General features: G+C 39.3%; 2 protein-coding genes and 1 long non-coding RNA gene across 4 annotated transcripts; 1 reads left to right on the top strand and 2 right to left on the bottom strand.

The window, feature by feature from the left end:
• Positions 1-647: 647 nt before the first annotated feature.
• LOC122648499 (cytochrome P450 CYP82D47-like) lies at positions 648-15,121 on the bottom strand. 2 transcript variants are annotated; one of them, XM_043841706.1, is made up of 3 exons: positions 14,212-15,121; positions 2,209-2,323; positions 648-1,291 (listed from the first exon to the last, which is right to left on the bottom strand). In XM_043841706.1, the coding sequence occupies exons 1-3, from the start codon at positions 15,084-15,086 to the stop codon at positions 668-670; spliced, it is 1,614 nt and encodes a 537-aa protein (XP_043697641.1). In that variant the 5' UTR covers positions 15,087-15,121; the 3' UTR covers positions 648-667. The 2 variants fall into 2 exon arrangements, with proteins under 2 accessions (XP_043697641.1, XP_043697640.1); XM_043841705.1 differs by lacking the exons at positions 648-1,291; positions 2,209-2,323 and adding an exon at positions 9,161-9,805 and having other exon boundaries at positions 14,094-15,121.
• LOC122648504 lies at positions 14,940-25,731 on the top strand. The gene is made up of 3 exons (XR_006331090.1): positions 14,940-14,950; positions 18,598-18,599; positions 25,597-25,731. It is a non-coding gene; the product is annotated as an uncharacterized LOC122648504 (long non-coding RNA).
• LOC122648503 (xanthotoxin 5-hydroxylase CYP82C4-like) lies at positions 15,492-21,438 on the bottom strand. The gene is made up of 3 exons (XM_043841711.1): positions 21,024-21,438; positions 18,562-19,197; positions 15,492-15,503 (listed from the first exon to the last, which is right to left on the bottom strand). Exons 1-2 carry the CDS (start codon positions 21,426-21,428, stop codon positions 18,574-18,576), a joined length of 1,029 nt encoding a protein of 342 aa, XP_043697646.1. The 5' UTR covers positions 21,429-21,438; the 3' UTR covers positions 15,492-15,503; positions 18,562-18,573.
• Positions 25,732-26,881: the final 1,150 nt, after the last annotated feature.

Raw genomic sequence — 26,881 nt, 5'->3', positions numbered from 1 at the left:
TGTTAGAAAAACACTGATATCAAAAGAAGAGGACAAAGAGATAGCCTGAGTCGAATGAGAACGCTCTGTCCTTAAGACAGTATTTGCACCTTATTACTGCACTGGGTTGCAGCAAATCTGCCTCCCAAGATAAAACAGGTTGGATTGATTACTGATTTGCAGATACAGTAATCACTTGAAACTAGCAGAGAATTGAGAATTTGTTAATGCCTAACTGACTGAAATCATGCCACGAAAATTGAATTTTGATTTGGGCTGTCCATTTCACCTCTATTTATAGTGGTGGATGTATCCCTTCAAGATACCTCATGGAATGGGTGTGTCCATTGACATGAGTGGATAGGATTAAAAGATTCTAATTCAAGCACTTATATGTAAGTATCTCTTAAAGATACCCCATGGTGTAGGTGTGTCTCTTGGTTCAATGGATTAGATTAAAAGATTCCAATCCCAATGTTATGAATGCACCTATACAAATGGATATGTCTCTTTGAAGATACATTCCCTTAGCCGAAAAACCAGACCAACATTGAACAAAAGAATGACCCAAAACCGTCCACACAATTATTAAAAAAATTTCCAACATTCTCCCTTAATAATACATGTCCATAAGAAAATTAAATCCTAACATGACAACACAGTTTCTTGATGAAACAATAGTAAGACTTTATCCATAAGCTTCAGAAGGAAGACGTGGGCTGAGAAGGACTTGAAGTGGTGTTGCCTTGAGGTTGGTCAGCCCTTGGCTCTCCGTCATATCCACAGGTGCATTCGAAGGAGTTGCAAACTCGAACCCATGAAGCAAACGAGCCAAACCCAAATGCAGGACTTGAAGAGCAAAAGAAATCCCTGGACACATTCTCCTGCCGGAGCCAAAAGGGATGAACTCGAAGTGCTGACCTCGAAGATCGATATCGGCATGGCTCGTGAGAAACCTCTCTGGTCGAAATTCAGATGGTTCCAACCATACCCTTGGATCCCTATGAATCTTATAGAGATTTGTCAGAATACGAGTTCCTACTTGAATGTGAAAACCAGAAATGGTACACTCTTCTATTGCTTCATGTGAAGCAGATAGTAGAGTTGGAGGGTAGAGACGCAATGTTTCCTTTACTAGTGCTTGGAGATATTCCAACTTAACTATATCTGATTCGTCCACTTGTCTCTCCTTGCCAATGTGCATGTCCAACTCATCTTGGGCTTTTTTTAAAACGTGAGGATTGTTGAGTAGTAATGAGAGGACCCACGTAAAAGTAACCACAGTAGCGTCATTGGCACCAAGAATCATATTCTGCAAAAACCAGTTAATTAATTACATAAAAAAAAAGGTTTTTTTTTTCTCGTCACTATTTGCCACATGACAGTACATGTACTAAGCCATGTGATAGAGGAACATGCAAACATCTCATTGGTAGGATTTCTGTTTAAAATGAGTAGAGGAAGTTGTTAGAATTACAAAAGATGTCATTTTATATTCATTGTTGGCATTTTGGTAATTTTATTAAAACTTTGAAAAAGAGTTTGAGCAACTTTCCTTATTTGTTTTGGACTAAAATTTGGCCATTGAAATGTATGTGGGGGCCTGATCCATAATCCCGTGATCATTCTCGGGCTCGGTCAATATCGATCTGAGTTGGTCAAAATCGATAATGATCGGTCATAAGTGACAAAAACTCAGGTTTTGCAGGATCGGTTTTAGTATCAGTAAAAAAATATAAAATGTTTAAAAAAAAAAAAAAAAAAAAAAAAAAAAGAGAAAATTCAAAATACATGACTCTTCACCAGGTTTTTCAAAATTTTGACTCCACTCTGGTGACTCGCCCCAATCAAAACCCGAATTTTCAACTATGGTCAAAACCCCCCAAAAAATCAATCAAAAAACCCAAAAAAGTTACGCTTATTCGATCGGATTGGATTGGATTGGACGATCCAATGGCAAAGCGATTCACTACTGAGCAGGATCGATCATTAATTGGATCAATTTAGGCCAATACCAATCTGATCAGGCTGATTTTGATCGATCCGATCCAATATTGCGTTCCATGGGGGTCCTTATCACATGGACTAACCCATGTAAAGTCAAGTGCCAAATAATGAAGTGTTATATTTCACTAGGCATAGTGATGCTTAGAAGGACCTTTAATAGAGAGAGAGGGAGAGAGAGAGAGAGAGAGTCATCAGACGGTCGCTTCATATCTATGTACTCACAAGGCAAGTAGCTTTGATGACGGTTTCAGCATCATAATCTGTTGATGAGATCTTTGAATCCTCCATGATAGATATCATAACGTCCATGAAGTCTTGATGATCACTACTACCCTTGGTGGCCTTGGAATACTCATCAGACGATCGCTTCTTCTTATGCTCCTTCAACCATCCATCAACTATAGAATCCAATTTTTTTGCTGTTTTCTTCATGGCTTTCTCATATCCCTGTAAGTCCAACCCCTCAAGAAAGGGAAATGCATCTGACACCACAAATAACCCCATGTAGTAAAAAAATTCTCTAACTCCTTCTTGACACCTCTCCGCCTCCTCTGCATCAGCCTTTCCGAAGTATCTCTTCCCAGCCACCATTCGAACAATAATATTTAGTGTCAAATCTGCAAACCATTTTTTCATATCAACCAACACTCGACCTTGCTGCTTCTCTGCTGCTGCAGCTTCCCAATTCTTGTATATCTCTTTTATGAAGGCTTCGATCTCAGAGGCTCTGACATGCTTCAGCATCTCAAGCCTTCGATTGGAGAGAAGCTCAAGCATGACAATCTTGCGTATCTCACGCCAATAAGTTCCATAAAGAGTGAAACCAAATAGAGCATAGTTATAGCCCATGAGCTTTGTAGCAATTGCCTTGGATCGAGTGGCAAGAGCTCTATCGTTTCTACTAAAACATTCTTTAGCCACTTCCCAACTACTTACCACCAAAGTAGGTTGCATACCAAGCCGAATGGTGAAGGCTGGTCCATATTTGTCAGCCAATGCTCCCAAAGTAATGTGAGGAATGGAATTACCATCTAAGAGATGGAGGTGACCAATTATTGGCCATGCCCCGGCAGCTTCTGGTGGTGCAACCCTTTTGTTGCTAGTAGTATTCCTTGACCTCCATGGAAGCAAGTAGTAAAGGAATACAAGGAAGGAAAAGAAGATAACTACTACTGTTGGGAGAGGGAATTGAAGAAGAGAATCATCCATGGTTGTTGTTAATTAGCTAGCTTTGTGGGTTAAGGCCGGCCTCCCTTTTGAGATTTCTCACATTTATATATAAGCAATTTCATAGCCAAAAAATATCTTAACCCTTCCGATAACCACTAAAGTAGTTCAATCACATGTGATGTTTATTGTATATGTACCCTTTATTTATTTATTTAGTATATACATGTGATCCATGTGTGTTCCCTGTTCCATTATTGCAAAGCAACTGTGATATCGAAATCCTAACGGGTGAGATTTTCAAGATCTCTCATGGTCGGATGGGTGTAGAAGTACTGTCAACCTACTTTTGCAGATGCTGATAGGATAATAATTAAATAACTTGAAAAGAAAACAAAAGACTGTTTACATTCATCTTCCATTTACGAGTATTTTTTAATTAAATGATTATTTTTGGTCCCCTGTTAAACTATTATGACCACGAATAAGCTGGGTTAGAGTTTCAGGCAACAGAGGTATTGGTATTGGTCAAGTAAATTAAGTTGGTACGTAGCTTCTAGCAGTGGTGCTTCATTTGTGGGTTCAGGTCCCCCTCCCTCCTCCTGAGATTGGTAAACATAACGTACAGGAGAATAAGCTCAAGTTAAATGGGTTGAGGTTAAGAACTTGAGATTTCTATTTCTCACATGTATATAATTAAGCAATTTCATAGCTTCTTGTCCTTTTGGGATGACAAGGACATTGAAGCAGCCAACCCACAGCATCACCACTAATTTTTTGTTTGAAGAAGTGGTCATGATTAGAATTTTAGTCGTAGCTGACATTACCCCCAAAAGCCAAAAACTTCAATAATATATGTGGGTACGTACTTGATCCCTCCACAATCCGGCAAATGATGGTAGATTACTACTTGAATTCGTGTGTTCTGTAATAGACTTACTTATTTAGGAAGAGGTTGTTCTTGTGACGCAAATTCTTGATAAAATGGTAAGGTTTTGCCGATCTTATCCTGTGGGTTTTCAGATAAAAACAAGAACAACAAAGAAACACTCACACAAATAGGGATCGAACAGTCTCGATCTCCTCTCTCCCCCCCCCCCCCCCCCCCACACCCCATCATCCATCCCCATGTGACCATCTCTCTGTATTCCTTGTCTCCGTCATGAGTACTCCTGATGAACCAAATTACTATCGACCAGTGAAAGGATGACATGTGGAAAACATCAGATTTGAGGCCAACCCAAGCTGATCATCCATCTAGCTCATCATATCTGTCAAATGTTGGGTCGATCCGATTTAACCTAAGTCGACCATCTAATCGTCCATCCAAGTCATCATACCAGTCAAATGCCGGGCCGACCCTATCTGACCTGAGCCGACCTTCAGATCATCCATCTAGCTCATTACAACTATCAGATTCTAGGCCGACCCGATGCCATGCTGAACCGATGTCAGACTGACCCTAGCCGACAATCAAGCTAAGGACAGAATCACTTCACCCACATCATGTATCTTGCATGATCCAAGGTCATGCCTTTCATATGACTCTCTGTGACAGGTGTCCGCACCAGAAGACCTCTACCTATACAAATGGGAGATCAAAACAACGGTCTAGCACCGATGAAAGGCCTACACCGATCTATCATCCAAACTCTATAAATAGCAATTCCAAGCCCAGGTAAGGGGGGACTTGACTTCTCATTTTCTCTACTTGAGATTATCTGTTGCAAGAGGTCTGACTTAGGCATCGGAGCTATTCCGCCGGCCCAAGCCGGCACTCTTTAGCCTCTTATGTTCTTCTGTGCAGATCAACTCGATCACATGAGAGTTCAGATCAAATCTTGCCGCAACAACTCCAAAACACACCTTACCAGTTACCACTCCTTATGGCTTTGCTTACTCTTTGATCCCAATTGTAGTGCACATGTTGATGATCGATCAGTCAGTGAAGATGTGCCCCTTAATTGTACCGCACAACTCATACAACACTCAATAGTGCTCAACTGGAACCAGAGCGAGGGACCCCACCAAGACAGCCAAGTTAAGGGTCTATCACAGCTTGTACTGTTGTACATGTGGTACACATGGAGAGACGTGGCTTCCACCATTATATGGCCCCCACTTAGAAATAGAAGTAAGGATCAATATTGTAGAAGAACCAAACCAATCCAAGCCAGGGTCATGATTGAACCAACCCAATCATTAAAAAACTGAATCAAACCGGGTATCTAATTATTGGCTGACCCTATATCGATAGATCGGTATGGAGAAAGGTAAAAATATATAAATTAAAAAATAAAAAATAAAAAACTATTTTTTTAAAGAAAACAGGGGTAAAACTAACTGAACAGACCCATACGAATCAATATTTGTTGAGATTGATACTGATTCCTGGTCGATCTCAAATTGGTCGATTAGTACGGACAAGGGTAAAAATATAAAAAAAAAATATATCCAAGTTTTTTTTTTTTTTTTTTTTGTTTTGAAGAAAACATGGGTAAACCTAACTGATTTGAACTGATACAGATCAATCCATATCAGTATGGGATGAGACCGATATGAATATCGGTCACAACCAATATCGATTCCTAGCCGATCCCGTATCGATGGATCGGTATGGACAAGGTTAAAATGTCAACAAAAAAAAGAAAACAGGGGTAAACCTAATCGAACCAGACTGATAGGAATCGGTATCTGCTGAGACCGATATTGATTATTGGCCAATCCCATATTGGTGGATCAGTACAGACAAAGGAAAAAATATAAAAAAAGAGAAAAATTATGTGTACACCCCCTGTACTTTGCCTTAAATACAAATTGACCCGAGGTTTCAAAAAATGAACAAGTACACCCCCTCTACTTTCAAAACCATGCTAAAAAAACTGTCTGTTACCAAATAAACATTAAGTGATGATGTGGCTTTAAACTGGACATGAAATGACTAATTTACCCTTAGATATCCACTATCCTAAGGAGTAGGTGAAGGGATCCCCTCTTCTTTTATCTTCTTTCCCAAATTAGAAGACCCAAGTTGCAAATACCCATATACTTCAGAAGCTCATGGTTCAAGATTACAAAGATTACATAGCCATGGAATAACGGAAATGGGCTAAACCATCGTACACGTCATTGATATGGCTTTCTTTGCCAAGGAGTCAATCACACTGTTAATCTCCCTTGGAACAATCAAAGTGGAAAAAACAAAACACAAAGTAACCTGAGAGGTGAAGAATATCTTCCAAGACAACCTTCAAAACAAGGAGTGATGTGATGAAAAAATCCCATTCTGTAAAAAAAGAGATAACCGATTCAAGAACAACCTTCTCATAACCTTCTGAAATGGAATTTTGTTTGAATAACTGGAGATTAGAATTCTAACAGTAGCCGGCATTAACCAAAATAAGGCAAAAACTTCATTAATGTGGGTACTTGATCCTCTATAATATGGGAAGGGATGTAGATTGCTTTTTTTTTGATAAAACAGTGATGTAGATTGCTACTTGATATTTTGGTAGGTAAGCAGATTTCGTGTAGGAAGAGGTTGTTCCTATGACGCAAATGCTTGTTGAAAATGATTGCTATCTTCCAAGGGTTTTAAAGATCGGAATGGGATCTGAATCGGTTCCACTACAAGAAAAAGACTCTTCGGCAACAATTGGAATGAGGACACAGCAGCGGTAAAAAAAAAAATTTTGGTAGAAGCAACGGTAATTTTTTTATTCGCTGTTCTCTGTGCCAACTTTCTCCCTTATCGATATTACGTGACGGTAACATTTTACCGTTGCTGTTTACCTAAAAAAATATATATTTTACCGTTATCAAATACATACTAACAATCTTGGAGCCACCTGCCTGAGGTTCACTAGGGTTCAAAAGCTTTCGATTCGTGCTTGGCTCAGGGGTCATGTACGAGCCTAGGGGGATATTTAGTCGGCCTAAAGTCGGTTACCCCTCTTGTCCAAAAAATAAAAAATAAAAAAAAAAAAAAAAACAAAAAAAAAACTTACTAACAATGGTATAATATAACTACACTTATAGTGAATAACATATTATATAAATAGAAGCGGTAATATTTTATTGCTACTGAATATTAGTATTTAGCGATTGTAAAATATTATTGTTTCTAAAATTTTAATAGAGAGAAAGAAGGGTGCTTGGTTGCGTGGCTAATGTTTATTCTACTCAGTCAATCTCTAAATCTTGGGATTGAAAATACGCAATAGTTCAGTCAACCTCTAAATCCTCGGATTGAAAATATGCAATAATGACCATTGATTTCATTTAAATATTAAATATTTCTTCTGTAAATAAAATAAAAAAATTTATTATTTAATTCTTAACGTTTTTCAAAAAAAAAACTCTTAACATATCTTTCTCTCTCTCACATTTTCCTATCCACCTGGTTTTTTTAATTGGAAGTTTAAATCCTCTCTACTATTGCACATTTGCTTTTGTAGGATTGATTTGGTCTCTCTCTCTCTCATATCTTTTTACGGGATAGATTCATAATGGTATCAATGGAGATCAACACCGACTTTTGTTGATCCATATTGGTAGATTAGTATCGACAAAGGTAAATAATAATTTTTAAAAAAAATCTGTTGTTTTGAAGGAAAAAAAAGGGTAAATCTAACTGATCCAAATTGATATTTGATCGGTATCGGTTGAGACCAATACCAATTCCTGGCTGATCCCGTGTCGATAAATCGGTACGGACAAAGGTTAAAATGTATAAATAAAAATAATAAAAAAAAACCCCTCTAGTTTTTGAAGAAAATAGGGGTAAAACTAACTAAACAGTCCCATACGAATCAGTATCTGCTAAGACCGATACCGATTCCTGGCCGATCTCATGTTGGTGGATTGGTACGGATAATGGTAAAAATGTAAAAAAAATCTTCAGTTTTTTTAAGAAAACGTGGGTAAATCTAATTAATCTGAATCGATACAGATCAATCCATATCAGTATCGGATGAGATTGATACGAATATCAGTTTCAATCGATATCGATTCCTAGTTGATCTCGTATCGATGGATCGGTACAGACACAGTTAAAATGTTAAAAAAAAAATTCTTCTCTTTTTTTTAAAAGAAAATAGGGGTAAACCTAACTGATCCAGATCGATAGGAATCGGTATCTGCTGAGACCAATATTGATTCCTGGCCGATCCCATATCAGTGGATCAGTACAGACAAGGGAAAAAATGTAAAAGAAGGGAAAAATTACATGTACATCCCCTGTACTTTGCCTTAAGAACAAATCGACCCGAGGTTTCAAAAAATGAACGAGTGCACCCCCTCTACTTTCAAAACCATGCTAAAAAAAACTGTTTGTTAACAAATAAACATTAAGTGATCACGTGGCTTTAAACTGGATATGAAATGACTAATTTACCCTTAGATATCTACTAACCTAAGGAGTAGATGAAGAGATCCCCTCTTCTTTTATCTTCTTCCTCAAATTAGAAGACCCAAGTTGCAAATACCCATAAATTTGTACATCAATTCCCCCAGTGGGTAGAAGCGTCTTTGCGACGAGTACGAATCATATTTGGGGGCTGAAAGGAATAGTAGAAGGTTCAAGAACCAGATTAGTTCCTCTAATCAAATTTGGAGGTAGATTTTTTCTTCTCTAAAGTGGAGATATCATGTTCAAAGCTTAGTAGGGCTACTCCTTAAGCATTTAATGGTCATATTAGGTGTCATTATAATTTAGCTAGAAACTTTACATAATGTATATCCTTTAAGGTTCTTTGTTTTATTGCTGGTCTTCTAAGATAAAGCATGTTCTTGTATAAATATTATGATAGGGTTTTGATTTTAAGCATAAGATTGTTTAAAGCAATATACTCTGCATATCAAATTTGGAATAAATAAGTTGCTGCCTCCAGCTAATATTTATAGGAAAAATGGGCTTTATCAAATGAGTTCCACCACAATTTGATTCTTTATTCAAGTAGATTTATATTAGAAGGAAGACGTGGGCTGAAAAGGACTTGAAGTTTTTCGATGAAACAATAGTAAGACTTTATCCATAAACTTCAGAAGGAAGACGTGGGCTGAGAAGGACTTGAAGTGGTGTTGCCTTGAGGTTGGTCAGCCCTGGGCTCTCTGTCATATCCACTGGTGCGTTCAAAGGGGTTGCAAATTCGAACCCATGAAGCAAACGAGCCAAACCCAAGTGCAGGACTTGAAGAGCAAAAGAAATCCCTGGACACATTCTCCTGCCGGAGCCAAAAGGGATGAACTCAAAGTGCTGACCTCGAAGATCGATATCGGCATGGCTCGTGAGAAACCTCTCTGGTCGAAATTCAGATGGTTCCAACCATACTCTTGGATCCCTTTGAATTTTATAGAGATTTGTCAGAATACGAGTTCCTACTGGAATGTGAAAACCAGAAATGGTACACTCTTCTATTGCTTCATGTGAAGCAGATAGTGGAGCTGCAGGGTAGAGTCGCAATGTTTCCTTTACTATTGCTTGGAGATATTCCAACTTAACTATATCTGATTCGTCCACTTGTCTCTCCTTGCCAACGTGCATGTCTAACTCATCTTGGGCTCTTTTTAAAACGTGAGGATTGTTGAGTAATAATGAGAGGACCCATGTGAAAGTAACCACAGTAGTGTCATTGCCACCTAGAATCATATTCTGCAAAAACCAGTTTACATTAATTCTTTTTCTCATCAGTGTGCCGAGGGTTCACTATTTGCCACATGACAGTACATGGGCTAAGCCATGTGACAGAGGAACATGTAAGCATCTCATTGGTAGGATTTCAGCTTAAAATGAGTATAGGAAGTAGCTAAAATAACAAAAGATGTCATTTTATATTCATTTCCATTTGTTGGTATTTTGATAATTTTATTAAAACTTTGAATAAGAGTTTGAGTAACTTTCCTTGCTTGTTTTGGACTAAAACTTAGCCATTGAAATGTATGTGGGGGCCTGGTTCGTAATCCTGGGATTGTTCTTGGGATCAGTCAAGGCCGGTATCTATCCGAATTGGTCAAAATCGATAACGATCGATCAAAAATGACAAAAAATTGGGTTTTGCAGGATCGTTATCGGTATAAATATATATATATATATAAAAAAAAAAAAAGAAAGATTCAAATACAGTCAAAACCCCCAAAACTATGATAAAAACCAAAAAAGTCACACATATCGGATCGGATCGGGAGATCTGACAATACAATGATTCACTACTTGTCACGCCCCCATCCCAACAAGGGATAAAATACATTATAAGGGGTGACTAGGACAACGCTTGTTAATATCGAGTGCGGAAAGGAAAATATTACATTCCAAATGATCGTAGTTTTGCGGAAGCGTATAAAATCAATAGTTACAAGATGATCAAAGCCTAGATGATAAATACCGTAATTAATCCATTTTTCATTACCATCTAATAATGATTAACAAGGGTATAACAAGAAATGTTTTTACATGGGCCTACGCTCTAAAATAAACAAAGGGGAACAAGTCCCAAGAATTCTCACGGCCGTAGGCGCAATCGTCACAAGGGCACCGTTGCCATGTTCCTCTAACACAACTTCCGGCTCCTCCGCACTGCATCATAATCTAAAAATTGTGTACACGAGGGGTTAGCTCTCCAGCCGAGCTGAGGGGATGGGGATGCACAAACACACAATTCACATAGTCCAATGATGCATGCATATGTTAAGTAAATTTTCCACCTAACATCACAACTAAGTCGGAGGTATATGCTCTGTGACAACTCGGGAGACACTTGTGGGTCACTTAACTTATCGCCACAATGAAATCTCAATTGTCACGTGGGACCTACGCCGATCGAAGCCTCCAAGACCACTCGGTGCGACCCGATAACCAATACTACCATGTGGCCTCTCCCACCTCCACGAATCCGGTGTCGATTACCCAACACCTAAACCCCGTTGGTAAGGGTCGTAGCATAAGGGTGTAAAATCCTAGCCACGACTACATGCAAGTCCTATCGTCCCAGAGGTAATCCGGCGCATCAACTTTTCATCGGTTTAGTGCGTTACCGCACGCGACAGCACATACAATTCAACATGACATTCAACATAATTTCTTCATAAATGTATATAGTGTTCGGGGTTCCACGCACCCACCAACACCGAGACCCATCAAGGTACAACATTACCAATCAACATCATAATATTCATATATATAAAAATATGCAATATGCGCAAGCATGCTTAATAATTTATAATGATGACATAATATACAATGCAATAATAATATCAAGCCCAAACAACCAAACCCACTCACAATATGTGTTATGCCCCGATGTTATGAGTTGTCGCGAAATCAAGTAACACGTCACAAGATGAAAACTTTAAACCTAAATAAAGAGTGAAAATAGGGTTAATTAAGTAAAGGGACGGATCCCCAAAGGTCTCCCATAAATCATTTAAGTATAAGGTTTGAAGTAGAGTGGTTGCGGGGTGGTTTCATGCCCAAATTCTGCAACCACATGCATTAAATCCTAGGAAACCAGGGCTCGGAGATTTCGTCAAGGTCGGTTGCGGATGTGGTTTCGAAAACTGAAACCGAGTGTAAATCCTAGGAAACCAGGGGTTCGAGACGGTTTGATCCAAGGTCGGATGCGGATGTAGTTTTGAAAACTGAATCCGAGTGTAAATCCTAGGAAACCAGGGGTTCGGACGAGTTTTAGTCAAGGTCGATTGCGAGATGTGGTTTCGAAAACTGAAACCGAGTGTAAATCCGAGCTTCACAGGGGCCTTCTCGGGAAGGTAATTTGTGGTGGTTTCTTGCGGTCTAAAACCACATGTAAATCCTAGCTAACCGGGGGCTTAGGAAGGTCTGCCAAGGGTGGTTGCGGTGTGGTTTCTCGGTCCGAAACCACATGTAAAACCACATACCGAATCGAAAATTGAAGGGTTTCTTGCTAGGGATTCATTTTCCAAGGGGTTTAAAGGTAGGGAGGCTTCAAGAAAGCTTCCTCCTAGGTCCATTAGGGTTCTAAGACCTCATTAGGTCCATGTAATCCCATGGATTTAAGAGGAAAAACAAAGAGAACCTAAATTAGGACATAATAGGGCAGAAACCTTAAATTTCTCAAATGGAAAGAGATTGCTTAGGCTTAGAGGTTGTAATGGAGTGAAATAACTCCACCATAGTCTAGGTTTAGAGGTTCCATCGATTCCTTGGGTTCCAAGAGAACCCTAGGTCGAATCTCTCCCATTTTCCAAACCCCAAAACCCAAAATAGAAGAAAAGAGATGGGATTGAATGGCTTACCCACCCCAAGGTAGAAGGCTCCATGTTGAGGCTCCAAGAAGTGATCTTCAAACCTCCAACCAAGATTCTCCACCCTTCTTCCTCCTTTTCTCCTTCCTTCTTTCTTCTTTCCTTCTTTCTTCTTTCTTCATTCTCCTTTCTCTCCTCTTTCTCTCTTCCACGATTTAGGCTAGATGGGAGAAGAAATGAAAATGAATCCTTCTCCCCCCCCTTTGTCTTATTTATAGAAAATGGGCCTTGGGTCCTTTAAGTTAAATGGGTCAATAGCTAAATGGGTACTTTAAGTTAAATGGGTCAAATAGCTAAATGGGTGGATCCAAGATAAATGGGTCATTAGGCCAAATGGATAGTTTAAGTTAAATGGGTCAAGAGGGCTTAATGGGTTGACCCATGGTCTTATTTAGGGTACAGGAATGGGTTAACCCATCTTTGGGTCAAATAGAGTCAAATGGGCCCTCAAGTTGAATGGCCTCTTAACTAAATGGGTCTGCCCACAGTTTCAAATAGAAAAAGAACCCACTTGGGGATGGGTCCATCCACCATAGGATTATAAGCCCATCACACGCTCCCTTAAATAAGTGGGACCCACAAATAGAATATTCCCAACTCAACTAAAATAGCCCGGGCGGTCTAAATCTTGACCCGCACTTCGAGGGCATCGAGGAAAAGGATAAATAAATAAGCCAAGGGCTAGAACTTACTTCTCCATTGCCATGGTGTGTCAATGGTAAGCTCGTATCATGGTCAATAATTTGTAACTGGGTTTAACCACCAGTGAGAACAGCTCACCAGCACGTGGCAGTGATAACCACACGTCACGGGGAAGAAATAATAATTAATTATGATCAGGGGTGCGGGTATAACACTACTGGGCAGGGTCGATCATTAATCGAGATCGGTTTAGACCAATACCAATCCGATCAGGCTGATTTTTTGACCAATCCGATCTAATATTACGTAGCATGATATGAGGTCCTTACCACATGGATTAGAATCCGAATCGCATACTGTGCGGCTGCCCCAACTGCCTTGCTGCGCAGACACAACAAGGCGTGAAATGACTCCCTTACCCCCACTTGAGCAAGGCGCTTGGGCAAGGGTAAGGCGATCATTGCGGATTCAGATCCTCTACTGTTGAGCTGCCCGACGGGACTGTGCTGCCCAGACATGGTGAGGCGTGCAATGACAGCCTTACCCCCCACTCGGGAAAGGCGCTTGGGCAGGGATAAGGCGATCATTGCACGCCTCGTCGTGTCTAGGCAGCACGATCCTGTCGGGCAGCTCGGCAGTAGATAATCTAAATTGGATCATTGCACGCCTTGCTGTGTCTGCGCCGTAGAGCAATTGGGGCAACCGTGCGCAGCAGGACACTCCAATCCCATGGACATTCCATGTAAAGTGAAGGGATCCAGATCCTCTACCAAAAAAAGCGGCCAAAAAGGGGTTTCTGCCCAGACATGGTGAGGTATACAATGACCGTCTTACCCCCACTCGGGCAAGGCGCTCGAGCGGGGGTGAGGCGGTCATTGAATGCCTCACCGTGTCTAGGCAATCGGTCTTGTCGGCAATAGGCGATAGAGGAGCCAAATTGAAAGTCAAGGGCCAAATAATAAAGCGTTATGCTTCACTAGGCATAGTGATGCCTAGAAAAGAGAGAGAGAGATACTCACAAGGCAAGTAGCTTTGATGACCGTTTCAGCATCATAATCTGTCGATGAGATCTTTGAATCCTCCATGATAGATATCATAACGTCCATGAAGTCTTGATGGTCACTACTATCCTTGTTGGCCTTGGCATACTCATCAGACGATCGCTTCTTCTTATGCTCCTTCAACCATCCATCAACTATAGAATCCAAGTTTTTGGCTGTCTTCTTCATCGCTTTCTCATATCCATGCAAATCCAAACCCTCAAGAAAGGGAAATGCATCTGACACCACAAATAACCCTATATAATGAAAAAATTCTCTAACTCCTTCTTGACACCTCTTCGCCTCCTCTGCATCAGCCTTTCCGAAGTATCGTTTCCCAGCCACCATTCGAACAATAATATTTAGTGTCAAATCTGCAAACCATTTTTTCATATCAACCAACACTCGACCTTGCTGCTTCTCTGCTGCTGCAGCTTCCCAATTCTTGTATATCTCTTTTATGAAGGCTTCGATCTCCGAGGCTCTGACATGCTTCACCATCTCAAGCCTTCGATTGGAGCGAAGCTCAAGCATGACAATCTTGCGTACCTCACGCCAATAAGTTCCATAACGAGCGAAACCAAATAGAGCATAGTTATAGCCCATGAGCTTTGTAGCAATTGCCTTGGATCGAGTGGCAAGAGCTCTATCGTTTGTACTAAAACATTCTTTAGCCACTTCCCAACTACTTACCACCAAAGTAGGTTGCATACCAAGCCGAATGGTGAAGGCTGGTCCATATTTGTCAGCCAATGCTCCCAAAGTAATGTGAGGAATGGGATTACCATCTAAGAGATGGAGGTGACCAATTATTGGCCATGCCCCTGCAGCTTCTGGTGGTGAAACCCTTTTATTGCTAGGACTGATGAGCTTTGTAGTATTCCTTGACCTCCATGGAAGCAAGTAGTAAAGTAATACCAGGAAGGAAAAGAGGAGGACAACTACTGTTGGGAATTGAAGAAGAGAATCCATGGCTTTTAGCTTTGTGGGTTCAGTCCTCCCTTTTGAGATTTCTCACATTTATAAGCAATTTCATAGCCAAAAAATATCTTCTATTACTTTTGGGTTGATAAGGACATTGAAGCAGCCATACATTCAGCCATACATTGCTTATCACCCTTCATTAATACATTCATGGTATTACATCTTCCAATCCCTTCTCAAGACAACTCAGCATGATCGATCTAATACAGTCGACTATGACAGCTAACTATCCACTCAGCCGGATACAAATCGACCCGAATTATATAAGGAACAGTGTCTGATAAAGGTAGATATATATTCACATTTATTATTTTTTACCGTTCCTCAATCATATTGATAGTTGCCTAGTTCTAACTTAATCATTGAAGTTATCTCAGATTAACCCAAGCCAATCTGAATATTCTCCTTCTTTTGTCTAGCAGATTATCCACCTAAGCTTGGACAGAAAACAATTGTAACAAGACTGATGATGTAGAATACTTGTTGATATTTTGGTAATTAAGACTTGGTGGGTTGTGTGGTAGGAGTTAGGAAGATGTGGTTGTTCTTGTGATGCAAATGCTTGTTGAAAATGATTGGCACGGCACCACAAAGGGTTTTAAAGAGCGGAATGGGAATCCGTATCGGCCATCCGATTCCAATCTGAATCGGTCAGATTCTGGCCTACCCTTAGAAATGCATTATGGATAGATAGGCTGCTCTAGAATAATCAACCGAAATCAGGGTCGGTCTTCTTCGCCAATTCCTATCCGAATCGGCTGATCTGTCAAATCTTATCTCGAATTTTAAAACTGTCTTTGAGTGCCCAATTTCTCCTTGCCTTGCGGTGGAGATTTGATTTGAGTTGGTAGAGATTTGATTTGAGTTGCAGAGAGAAAGAGAGAGAGAGTCAGTTTGGCCATGATAAGTGTGAGTTAGCATGCCATTTTGGGCTAATCCAGAAAGGAATGTGACGTTGATGGTGGCTATGTGGATTGTTGTGCTGTGCGACTAAATTTCCCAAGTGTCATGCTCATGCCACAAATGCTGACTTTTATCTGTCATTGACTACTTTACAAGAAAACAGATGGGAAGATGTTACTGTGCTTTTTTTCCCTATCCTAGCTAGGCCTGTCTTTCTCTAACACCGTGATGACTACGTTGATCTTTTCTTCAAAATGGAATATTTTGTTCCGTGACAGAAGATTATGGATGCTTCAATTCCCACTATAAGAAAAGAGTCGTTCGGCAGCCCAAGGGGTCAGCTCAGTTGGTAAAAGATCAATTCTTCAAATAACAGATTAAGAGTTCAAACATATCCCCATCCCCTATTCCCCTATTAAATATCTTCAATTCCAAAAGAAAAAGAACCCTTCGGCAACGAGAGGGATATAGGTCAAATAGCAGTAGTTATTTTTAACCGCCGCGCTATATAGTTTCTTTTTTAAATTTACATGTACCTCCTTGTGATAAGGTTTAATTATAAATTTATCTATGAATTTTGAATATTTATGCATATCACCTTTACGATCCAAAATAATTAAGGGTAATTTACACATCACCCTTGAGGTTTGACGAAAGAATAATTTTACCCCTGTTTTGAAAAATTCTGCATAACCCCTAAGGTTTATAAACAGTAACAAATAAATCTATTCTGTGAGTTCATAACTAACAATGTTAAAAATAAAAGGTGAACTGATAAAATTACCCTTGCAAAAAATAGAAGAAAATAAAAAACAGATTTTATGGATGGATCAGTTGAGAGGGTAAAATTGCCTGTTTTTCATTATAAATTTGTAATGAGGGTCTATTCTCTGTAATTTAATAAAGGTGTGACGATGAGCGACTAAAGTAAATTTCATCTCACCATGGACGTAAGTCTTATTCAACTATGTTAATTCTTCATTGTTTATTTGTAATTCTTTTCCTTTTTTATATTGTTTAGGTTTTCATTTTCTACACGGCCTGTCCATAACCACATAGCAGATCCAATGGGGGTTTGAAATTTTGTAAAGACTTTTTTTTTTTTTTTTTGGACTTATTCTATTCATAGAGTATGAGTGGCAATTAAATAATATTGATGATCACAATCCTTTTCGAGTAGAAATTTGAAATTTGAAATTTGATGTCGGTTGTAGCTTCCATATGTCGATCACCTTGACAGAAGCGTTGGTTGTTGCGAGGTTTCTGTCATTGTACATTAATCTACAAGTAACTAGAGTTTTGAGCTAGCTAGGCGGCTTATTCATCCATTGCATTTGAGGCTAAATTCTAGCTACCAGTCATCTCGCTCGTCTCATGTTTATTGACATTTATGCACAAAGGCTTGGATTCTTTTTCAAACTAATATAAAAAGAAAAGCGTACTCAGTGCACGAAGCTCTGGTCTCCACAAGATCTGGGGTAAGGGTGTAAAAATGGAATCGAAACCGATTATGATAGAACAGAATTGAATCGCATCGTGGAATAATGATCCGATTTTGATTTCATAGGTTCTTTTCCCAGTTCAGTTTTGATTTGCACCATAAAACTGATGGATTTAAATCGAATAGGAGTCGAAAAAAAACCGAATAGAAACTGATACCTTTCACTCGAATGCTAACCAACCAATCAATTGAATTAATTAATAAAATAATGATTAATTAAATAAGCAACAATTGTTGCACCATACTTGAAACATAAAATCAGTAAAATGTCTTGAGGCTAACTTTAACGGCCGCTCTCTTCTCTCTCTTGAGTTAGCGACTAATGGTCAACTATCTTTCTAGAAGTGCAGTACCCTACAAACTGAAAAGATGATCTCACTTGAAGGATCACGATTTGAATGACATGCCAACACTATATAAATGGCAAGAACCTCCCCTTAATAGTTTTGTGCGGAAGTAAGCAGAAGATGAAGATGATGTTGGGTAGGGTTTTTGAAACTATAATGTGTAAATATCATTATAACCCTCATCTATGTTGAAGAGTATTGTATTTTTTGATTAACTGATCTCCACAAGTGGAGTTATATACATTACAAGTATGTGATCTTAGAGAATCACAAAAAAATAGGAAAATTAGGTTTGGATGGTTGAACCAATATCACATGTGATGAAATCTAATATTGCATGTGATATGGTTGCCTTACAAGAGAAAATCATGATATCTTTCCTATTCAGGGTTTGCTTGCGCGGCACTATTGCATGTGCGTTGACAATCTATAAGTCAAGGGCTGTTCTTTTTTAGTTGAGCCACATGGGTCTTTACTGTTTAAGTCCCAAGTGGGATTAAGTTTTTGTGTGTGGGTTTTAGTTATTATGGGCTTATCTCAATTCCACACTGAATTGGGTTGGCCTTTCTCAGTGTTTTACGAGTCAAACTAGTTCATGGAGAGACTCCCACAATCTGACTAACCCAGTAATTAATTAAACCCACATACAAATTTCTAATAGATATATCAATAAGGAAAATCCTAACATAACAACAAAGTTTCTCGATGAAACTATAGCAAGATTTTATCCATAAACTTTAGGAGGAAGACGTGGGCTGAGAAGGACTTGAAGTGGTGTTGCCTTGAGGTTGGTCAGCCCTGGGCTCTCTGTCATATCCACTGGTGCGTTCAAAGGAGTTGCAAACTCGAACCCATGAAGCAAACGAGCCAGACCCAAATGCAGGACTTGAAGAGCAAATGAAATCCCAGGACACATTCTCCTGCCGGAGCCAAAAGGGATGAACTCGAAGTGCTTACCTCGAAGATCGACATCGGCATGGCTCGTGAGAAACCTCTCTGGTCGAAATTCAAATGGTTCCAACCATATTCTTGGATCCCTTTGAATCTTATAGAGATTTGGAATTATACGGGTTCCTACTGGAATGTGAAAACCAGAAATGGTACACTCTTCTATGGCTTCATGTGGAGCAGATAGTGGACCTGCAGGGTAGAGTCGTAATGTTTCCTTGACTATTGCTTGGAGATATCCCAACTTAACTATATCTGATTCGTCCACTTGTCTATCCTTGCCAACGTGCATGTCCAACTCATCTTGGGCTCTTTTTAAAACGTGAGGATTGTTGAGGAGTAATGAGAGGACCCAAGTGAAAGTAACCACAGTAGTGTCATTGCCACCTAGAATCATATTCTGCAAAAACCAGTTTACATTCAATAAAATATTTTTTTTCTCATCACTGCGCCTAGTAAAGCATAACGGTTTACTATTTGTCACATGGCAGTACATGGGCTAAGCCATGTGATAGAGGATCATGCAAACATCTCATTGGTAGGATTTCAGCTTAAAATGAGTAGAGAATGTAGCTAAAATTACAACAGATGTCATTTTATATTCATTCCCATTTGTTGGCATTTTGGTAATTTTATTGAAACTTTGAATAAGAGTTTGAGCGACTTTCCTTGCTTATTCTGGACTAAAATATGGCCATTGAAATGTATGTGGGGGGCTGGTTCGTAATCCCGTGATCGTTCTCGGGATCGGTCATAAGTGACAAAAACTCAGGTTTTGATCATTTTTGGTATCAATAAAAAAATATAATTTTTTTTTAAAAAAAGGGGGAAAATTCAAAATATAGTCAAAACCATAGTTACAAAACTAGGTTTTTTGACTTGACTCGTCTCTCAGAAAAACCTGGTGACTCGGCCTTGTCAAACCCGGTCAAGGCGAGTCACATTTTTTAAAATTTTTTTTAATGTAATAAATAAGTCTAAATTAGTATAATATATATATATATATAGAAAATATTTGAAAACCAGGAAAAAAAAAAAAAATCAAGGAATCACATATCAATGCATTTTGAATATATACCAATGAACAAGAGAAGGGAGTCACAGACTTGAGGGTTTCTAACTGTTTTAGAATAAGAATTTACTATTTTACTTAACTCAGTTTCTAAGTGAACCGGTTTTATTGTTTTTTTTTTTTTTAAAAAAAAGACTAAATTTGGTGAGTTTGTCATTACTCGGGGTAAAATACTGAGTCGTATTTGACTCAGACGGTTTATGACACAATCTAGTCATTTTTTACATTGATCTAGTCTACACGATTCTTCACCAAGTTTTTCAATTTTTTTATTCGACTCTGGTGGCTCGCCCCAGTCAAAACCCGGTTTTCAGACTATGGTCAAACCCCCCCTCCCCCAAAAAAAAAATTTGATAAAAAAAAGTTAAGACTTATTCAATCGGATTGGATTGGACGATCCGATGGCAAAGTGATTCACTACTGGGCAAGATCGATCAATAATCAGATCAATTTAGGCCAATACCAATCCGATCAGGCTGATTTTGACCGATCCGATCTAATATTGCATATCATAAAATGGGGGTCCTTACCACATGGAGTAACCCATGTAAAGTCAAGTGCCAAATAATGAAGTGTTATACTTCACTAGGCATAGTGATGCCTAGAAGCACCCTATAATATGTATATATATAAGAGAAGTTGTTGTGAATCGATTTGGGAAGATTTGGTGAGAGAGGAGAGGGGAGGTGAGGGTGAGCCGACAGTGAGATAGGGAGGTGTGAGAAAGGATACCGTCGCCAGCCGTCACCTGGAATACCGAGGGTTATAGAGATGAGTGAAAGAGGGAAGCCAGAGAGGGGAGGCTTGAGAGAGGATGGATAGCCAACCCAACCGTTATCGTCTACGGTTCCTTGACCGGTGCGATTTCCTAGTGCCTCTCACAAGAGGGGGTGGGATCCACCCGAGGCATCTGACCGAACACTCTGCCTGGGTGGGATCCACCCTCCTCTTGTGAGAGGCACAAGGGAACCGCATTCGATAAAAATTCATAGTTGATCGGGTCAAAGTTTAAAGGGTAAATCAATCTCTCTCTCTCTCTCTCTCTCTCTCTCTCTCTCTCTCTCTCTCTATATATATATTATATATATATATATATATATATATTAAGAGAGAGAAAATAAATGAAAATTTTATCTTCATATGTATGTACTCACAAGGCAAGTAGCTTTGATGACCGTTTCAGCATCATAATCTGTTGATGAGAACTTTGAATCCTCCATGATAGATATCATAACGTCCATGAAGTCTTGATCACCCTTGTTGGTCTTGGCATACTCATCAGACGATCGCTTCTTCTTATGCTCCTTCAACCATCCATCAACTATAGAATCCAAGTTTTTGGCTGTTTTCTTCATGGCTTTCTCATATCCCTGCAAGTCCAAACCCTCAAGAATGGGAAATGTATCTGACACCACAAATAATCCCATGTAGTGAAAAAAATTTCTAACTCCTTCTTGCCACCTCACCGCCTCGTCTGCATCGGCCTTTCCGAAGTATCGTTTCCCAGCCACCATTCGAACAATAATATTTAGTGTCAAATCTGCAAACAATTTCTTCATATCAACCAACACTTGGCCTTGCTTCTCTGCAGCAGCCCAATTCTTGTATATCTCTTTTATGAAGGCTTCGATCTCCGAGGCTCTGACATGCTTCACCATCTCAAGCCGGCGATTGGAGAGAAGCTCAAGCATGACTATCTTGCGTATCTCACGCCAATAAGTTCCATAACGAGCGAAAGCAAATAGAGCATAGTTATAGCCCATGAGCTTTGTAGCAATTGCCTTTGATCGGGTGGCAAGAGCTCTGTCGTTTGTACTAAAACATTCTTTTGCTACCTCCCAACTACTTACCACCAAAGCAGGTTGCATACCAAGCCGAATGGTGAAGGCTGGCCCATATTTGTCAGCCAATGCTCCCAAAGTAATGTGAGGAATGGAATTACCACCTAAGAGATGGAGGTGACCAATTATTGGCCATGCCCCGGCAGCTTCTGGTGGTGCAACCCTTTTCCTTTTATTGGTAGTAGTAGTAGTATTCCTTGACCTCCATGGAAGCAAGTAGTAAAGAAGTACTAGGAAGGAAAAGAAGATAACTACTACTGTTGGGAGAGGGAATTGAAGAAGAGAATCATCCATGGTTGTTGTTAGCTTTGTGGGTTGAGAAGCACAAGTTAAATGGGTTGAGGCCGGTTAAGAAATTGAGATTTCAATTCTAACATTTATAAGCAATTTCATAGCCAAAATTTCTTCTTGTCCTTTAGGGTTGATAAGGACATTGTAGCTAGCAGCCATACACTGTATATATATCTCACCACAAACATTTTTTATCTCAACAATTTTAGAATTCAAGTCGTAGACGCACATGCTTGTTGAAAGTGATTGCTATCACAATGGGTGGTTTTAAAGAGAGGAATAGGGACCCGTATCGCCCCTCCTCCGATTCCAATCTGGATCTGTCGGAATCGGTCAGATTACCCCACAAATGCAGTAGAATGGATAGGCTGCTCGATCTGGATCAGCCAAAATCAGGATCGATCGATCGATCGATCTTCGCCAATTCTAATCTGAATAGACCGATCAGTTCAATCTTATCCCGATCGACTTTTAAAACTGTCTTTGAAGAATTCCCACTTTCTCCATACGGTGGAGATTATATTATATTTGAGTTAGCATATTAGAGAGAGAGAGAGAGAGAGATATTGTTGTCCTGTACTGTAAGGGTCACGCGACTCACTGACTCACCCCACACAATTCTGACTTTTACTTGTTTATGGGTACTTTACAAATGTCTAAAATGGAATATTTTATTTGGAAAATTACAAGATTATCCAAAATTGGTTTATCCACCATTATCTTCTTCATGTTAATAAAACTATCCAAATTATAGTTTGGATTTTAACAAAAATATCCAAAACAGTATGTATACCTCCTTCACCATCAATATTTTGTTGACGTCTTTACCCCTCCCGCTTCGTCTTCCTCAACCCGTCTTTCCCTCTTTTTTTTTTTTTTTTTGGTAGAAACCTTTCTTTCCCTCTTCTCACCGGATATGTGATAGTGATCTCTAAGACTCTCTCATCAACGGAATCACCGTTTATTACCCTACCTACTTTTTAGCTCTATTTTGATATATAGCAGCAAAATTACGGGGTAGTGATTTATTATCGCTGCTATATAGCGACGTTATGCGATGGTAATATTTTGGATCCAGATCATTTGCGGTGCATTGCCTCTAGCGGTCTGAACGGTGTAGACACAGGGTGCAATGCAATGACTGTCTTAGTACTTTTCCCGTTGGCTGGGGCAGGGGTAAGGCGATCATTGCACTGTGCCTTGTGTTTACGTTTCTCAGATCACTATAGGCAACGCATCGCAGAAGATCTAAATTGTAATATTTTAGGATTTAGCTCGTCTACAACCTACGATTGAGCGACCATTGTGCTGCCTACAATCCAGACCTGCCATGTAGCTTTTTGCTAATTTAACGATTGTAGATTATTTATATCAAAATTAATAGAAAATCAGGGGAAAACCAAAACCCACCGAAAAAACCTCCCGATTTTGGTTCACTAATCAAACCCAACTCAGGCCTTTTCTTCTTCTCCAAGGTTCAACAACCATAGTGAACGTCCCCGCCGATCCTCTCAGTAGCTCTACCCCTCTTCTTTCTGGTTTACCGAAATGAAACCTGGAAAAAGAGAAACTTTCTTTGTCTATTTGATCAAATGGGGTGAGTGATTAGCAAAATGGTTATTTCATTTGCGTGAGAGATGCCATGATGTTTCCGTCTTTATAGTAGGACAATTTTTTTTTTCTCTTTTATGAACTGTAATGCACTCATTTCATTTTTTCCGGTGGTCATTGCGTGCAGCATCGTGTCTGGGCAACACGATCCTGTCGAACAGCTCGACAGTAAAGGACCCAAATTGCGGTAGGAGATGCCAATATATGATAGTTGTGGGTCCCAAAGGGCCACATTTATTGGAGAGTAAGACGAACATTGCGCGCAGCACCGTGTCTGGGCAGCACGATCCTACCGGACAGCTCAACAGTAAAGGATCCAAATTGTGATAGGAGATGCCAATATATGATAGTTGTGGGTCCCAAAGGACCACACTTATTGGAGAGTAAGGTGTTATATGACTAATGAAAATGGGAGTACATGATCCACTGACCAAGCCTTGGATACACTCTTAAGTGAGCATTTAATACCTTAGTAAGTTTGGGAACGGCAATAAAACAGATACAGATATGTATGGTAATTAAACAGATGTGTCAGCAGCGTATTGATCCTCTAGCCTTTTTTTTAAATCTTATTGATTTCTAAAAAATTTCTTCCTTCCCTGAACTTGTATTTCTATGCTTTTATTATTGGGTTTAATCTGAAATTCAACATTTTTAGCATGGTATAAAGAATCGGGAATATATGAAGCAATCGATTTACACCGATCTTAACTATTAATGCTTGAATAAGAATCAGTTTGCCCGATTCCTTGTCATTTCTTTACATTAATTCCAATTTGAATCGAAACGATTCTTGAGCCGATTCAAAATTGATCCCATTTTCACCTTCAAATAGGGAAAAAAGTTTAAAATTACGGATTCGAACACGATTCCAATATTTAGAACCCTGATCATGAGAGGAAGTTGGCATTGATAATAAACCACAAAGTCGAAAGGGAAGGGAGGGGGAACGTGAATAAAAAGTATAAGTCTGGGCCTGAAAGAAAGCTTATACAACCCCACTCATACACCAATGTCTTTAAATATAAAGTTTGATTGGAAAAAGAAAATGATGTTTCGATCTTATGAAAAAGGAGCTGTGAGTTAATTATATAACACACGAGTAGGAGGAATTCTCCGTCCTTGATTAGTAAAGAAAAACATAATTTATTTAAACTCGGTCCACACTTTTGGAATAGAACCAAATTTCCCGTCACCCGAACCCATTCACTACGGAAAAAGGGTATCAGGAGGGTATGGAGCATATTAAAATCCTGAACCATAGGATGATGGGTGAATCGTTTTACATGGGTGTAAGGAAACTTTGTTCTTTGAAATAAAACAGAAAGAAAGGTAGAAGTCGGAGTGAATGCACCCAATGATATGCATAGCTGGCTCATACCAAGACTTTGATACCATTTTAAGGGTGTCAATTTGAAACCGAAATCGAATATCAAAATCGATTGTTTAAGAATAGATACAATTTCAATATCAAGAAAAGGAATCTTATTTTTTTTTTTAAGTAAGAAAATGAATCTTATTCACCACAGTTAATTATATATATATACTAATATACCAAACCGACTCAGAATGGTTCCAAATTCCCAAAATCGTATGGATTGGCACCCTTAAATCCCTTTTGTTATTGAAACAGAGAAAATACGTCATAAATGAGTCTAAGTGACTCGTGAAGTGACGAGTTGAATCGGAGTCAGTGGACAGAGTTTCTATACTCATGCACTCACTCACTCACTCTGATTTTTTTGATAAGAGTTGTTGAGCAGCTAAGATCAAGTGGTGGGTACTTGAGAATTGAAAGAGATTATATAAATACGAGGAATTGGAACATGAAACACATTAAAAATAAAAATAAAAACTCACTTTCTTTCTTGAAGATTTTAATAATTTTGATTTTTATCACAATTCACACTCACACAAGTACCACAACTAATTAATCTCCAAATTATATATACACCTCGATCCCATGAACTGTTGGAAATCACAGACCGTAACGGATGTCGGTGAACTTGGTTTTGATCCACTTGAAGCTGCTACGAACAGAGGACTTGAGCTTACCTTCCATGGTGAGAACGTTGTAAGAGGCCACACGCTTCTTCCGCTTCAGCTCTGGGTCGCTCGACGTGGTGAATCCATGATCCTTATTGGTAGGACCATTGAAGTTGTAGGAATTGGATCGATCCTCAAACCCAAACCCAACTCCACTATAAGACGAGGAGTACTCTGGGAACGATCTGCACTTCTCCATATAGATAGATAGATAGATGGATAGATATGTATCAGAGAGTTTTCCTTAAAATCTAAAGACACCGGCCTCAGCCTCTCAGAGGAGAAGAAGAGCTTTAGGTGTCCACTTATATAGGGAAAGCTAGTGAGTGAGAGAAGGGGTAATGGCAATAGCTGGTTAATGGACGGAGTGAAGATAAAGTGGAGTGGGGGTTTTTTTTGAAAGAAAGTGAGGAGGGAAAGATTGTGTGGCATCATGTGTGACGTTGGAGCGGGGAGTTACATGTATAAGGTTTTGCTATATATTTGCAACTGAGGGTTCTAATGTAAATTACTGCAATTTGGCTCTCCTCCAACCGTGGTTTCGTTTGAGGAGAGTCAAATTTGATCATTTACAAGAGATCCTGCCTGTGAAATGATTCAAACACCCCTTGTGTTGCTAGGTTGAATCCTTCTGCTCTTGCCACGATTGGAGGCAAGCTAGATCCAAATTAGTGTAACCCAAATCTTAATTGACAGTGATACAAATCTCTTATCAACTTGAACTGTAAATAATTTTGTTAAACCACATAAATCCTTGTGATCAATTATATAATTGTTTGTCTATGACTTATTTTTTATCAGTAAAGATCTAATATTTCTACAATCATGAATTATATAATTCATTGGAGAGAGAGAGAGAGAGAGAGTGGCTGGTGGGACAGGAGAAGAGAAGATGCCGGAGGGCATTAAAAAAAAGTTGATTTCAGGTGGACGTTGGTGGAGGGGATTAGGAAAAGTAGGGGCCAGGCTTCATTGGCGAGAGGGTGGGGAGAGCAATATTGTAGGACCCTCTGTCGTCTTCGCATGCGCAGTTTATGATAATATTATTTTAGAAAAAGAAGCTGAGAGATATTAGTGAGAAGTGGGAACTGAAAAGATCGACGGCCAACCAAACAATATCTATCTAGTTATCTACTATATAACCTTTGCTTTGCTTTGCTTTGCGTATATGTGACCTCCATTGATAAGAGACAGACAGAGAGAGAGAGAGAGAGTGTGAGAGA

The sequence above is a fragment of the Telopea speciosissima genome, chromosome 1, assembly GCF_018873765.1.
Source record: "Telopea speciosissima isolate NSW1024214 ecotype Mountain lineage chromosome 1, Tspe_v1, whole genome shotgun sequence".
Lineage (NCBI taxonomy): Eukaryota > Viridiplantae > Streptophyta > Magnoliopsida > Proteales > Proteaceae > Telopea > Telopea speciosissima.
The sequence above is the reverse complement of the archived record's forward strand: the minus strand, read 5'-3'. Positions and strand labels throughout refer to the sequence as shown.

What these genes read in the sequence shown, in the direction of transcription:
- LOC122648499 (XM_043841705.1), bottom strand. Translation starts at nt 15,086, where the DNA reads ATGGATTCTCTTCTTCAATTCCCAACAGTAGTTGTCCTCCTCTTTTCC. An exon ending in TCATCAAAGCTACTTGCCTT is followed by an intron (nt 9,806 to 14,093) that starts GTGAGTATCTCT and finishes TGGTTTTTGCAG; the next exon opens with AATATGATTCTAGGTGGCAA.
- LOC122648503 (XM_043841711.1), bottom strand. Translation starts at nt 21,428, where the DNA reads ATGAAGAAATTGTTTGCAGATTTGACACTAAATATTATTGTTCGAATG. An exon ending in TCATCAAAGCTACTTGCCTT is followed by an intron (nt 19,198 to 21,023) that starts GTGAGTACATAC and finishes TGGTTTTTGCAG; the next exon opens with AATATGATTCTAGGTGGCAA.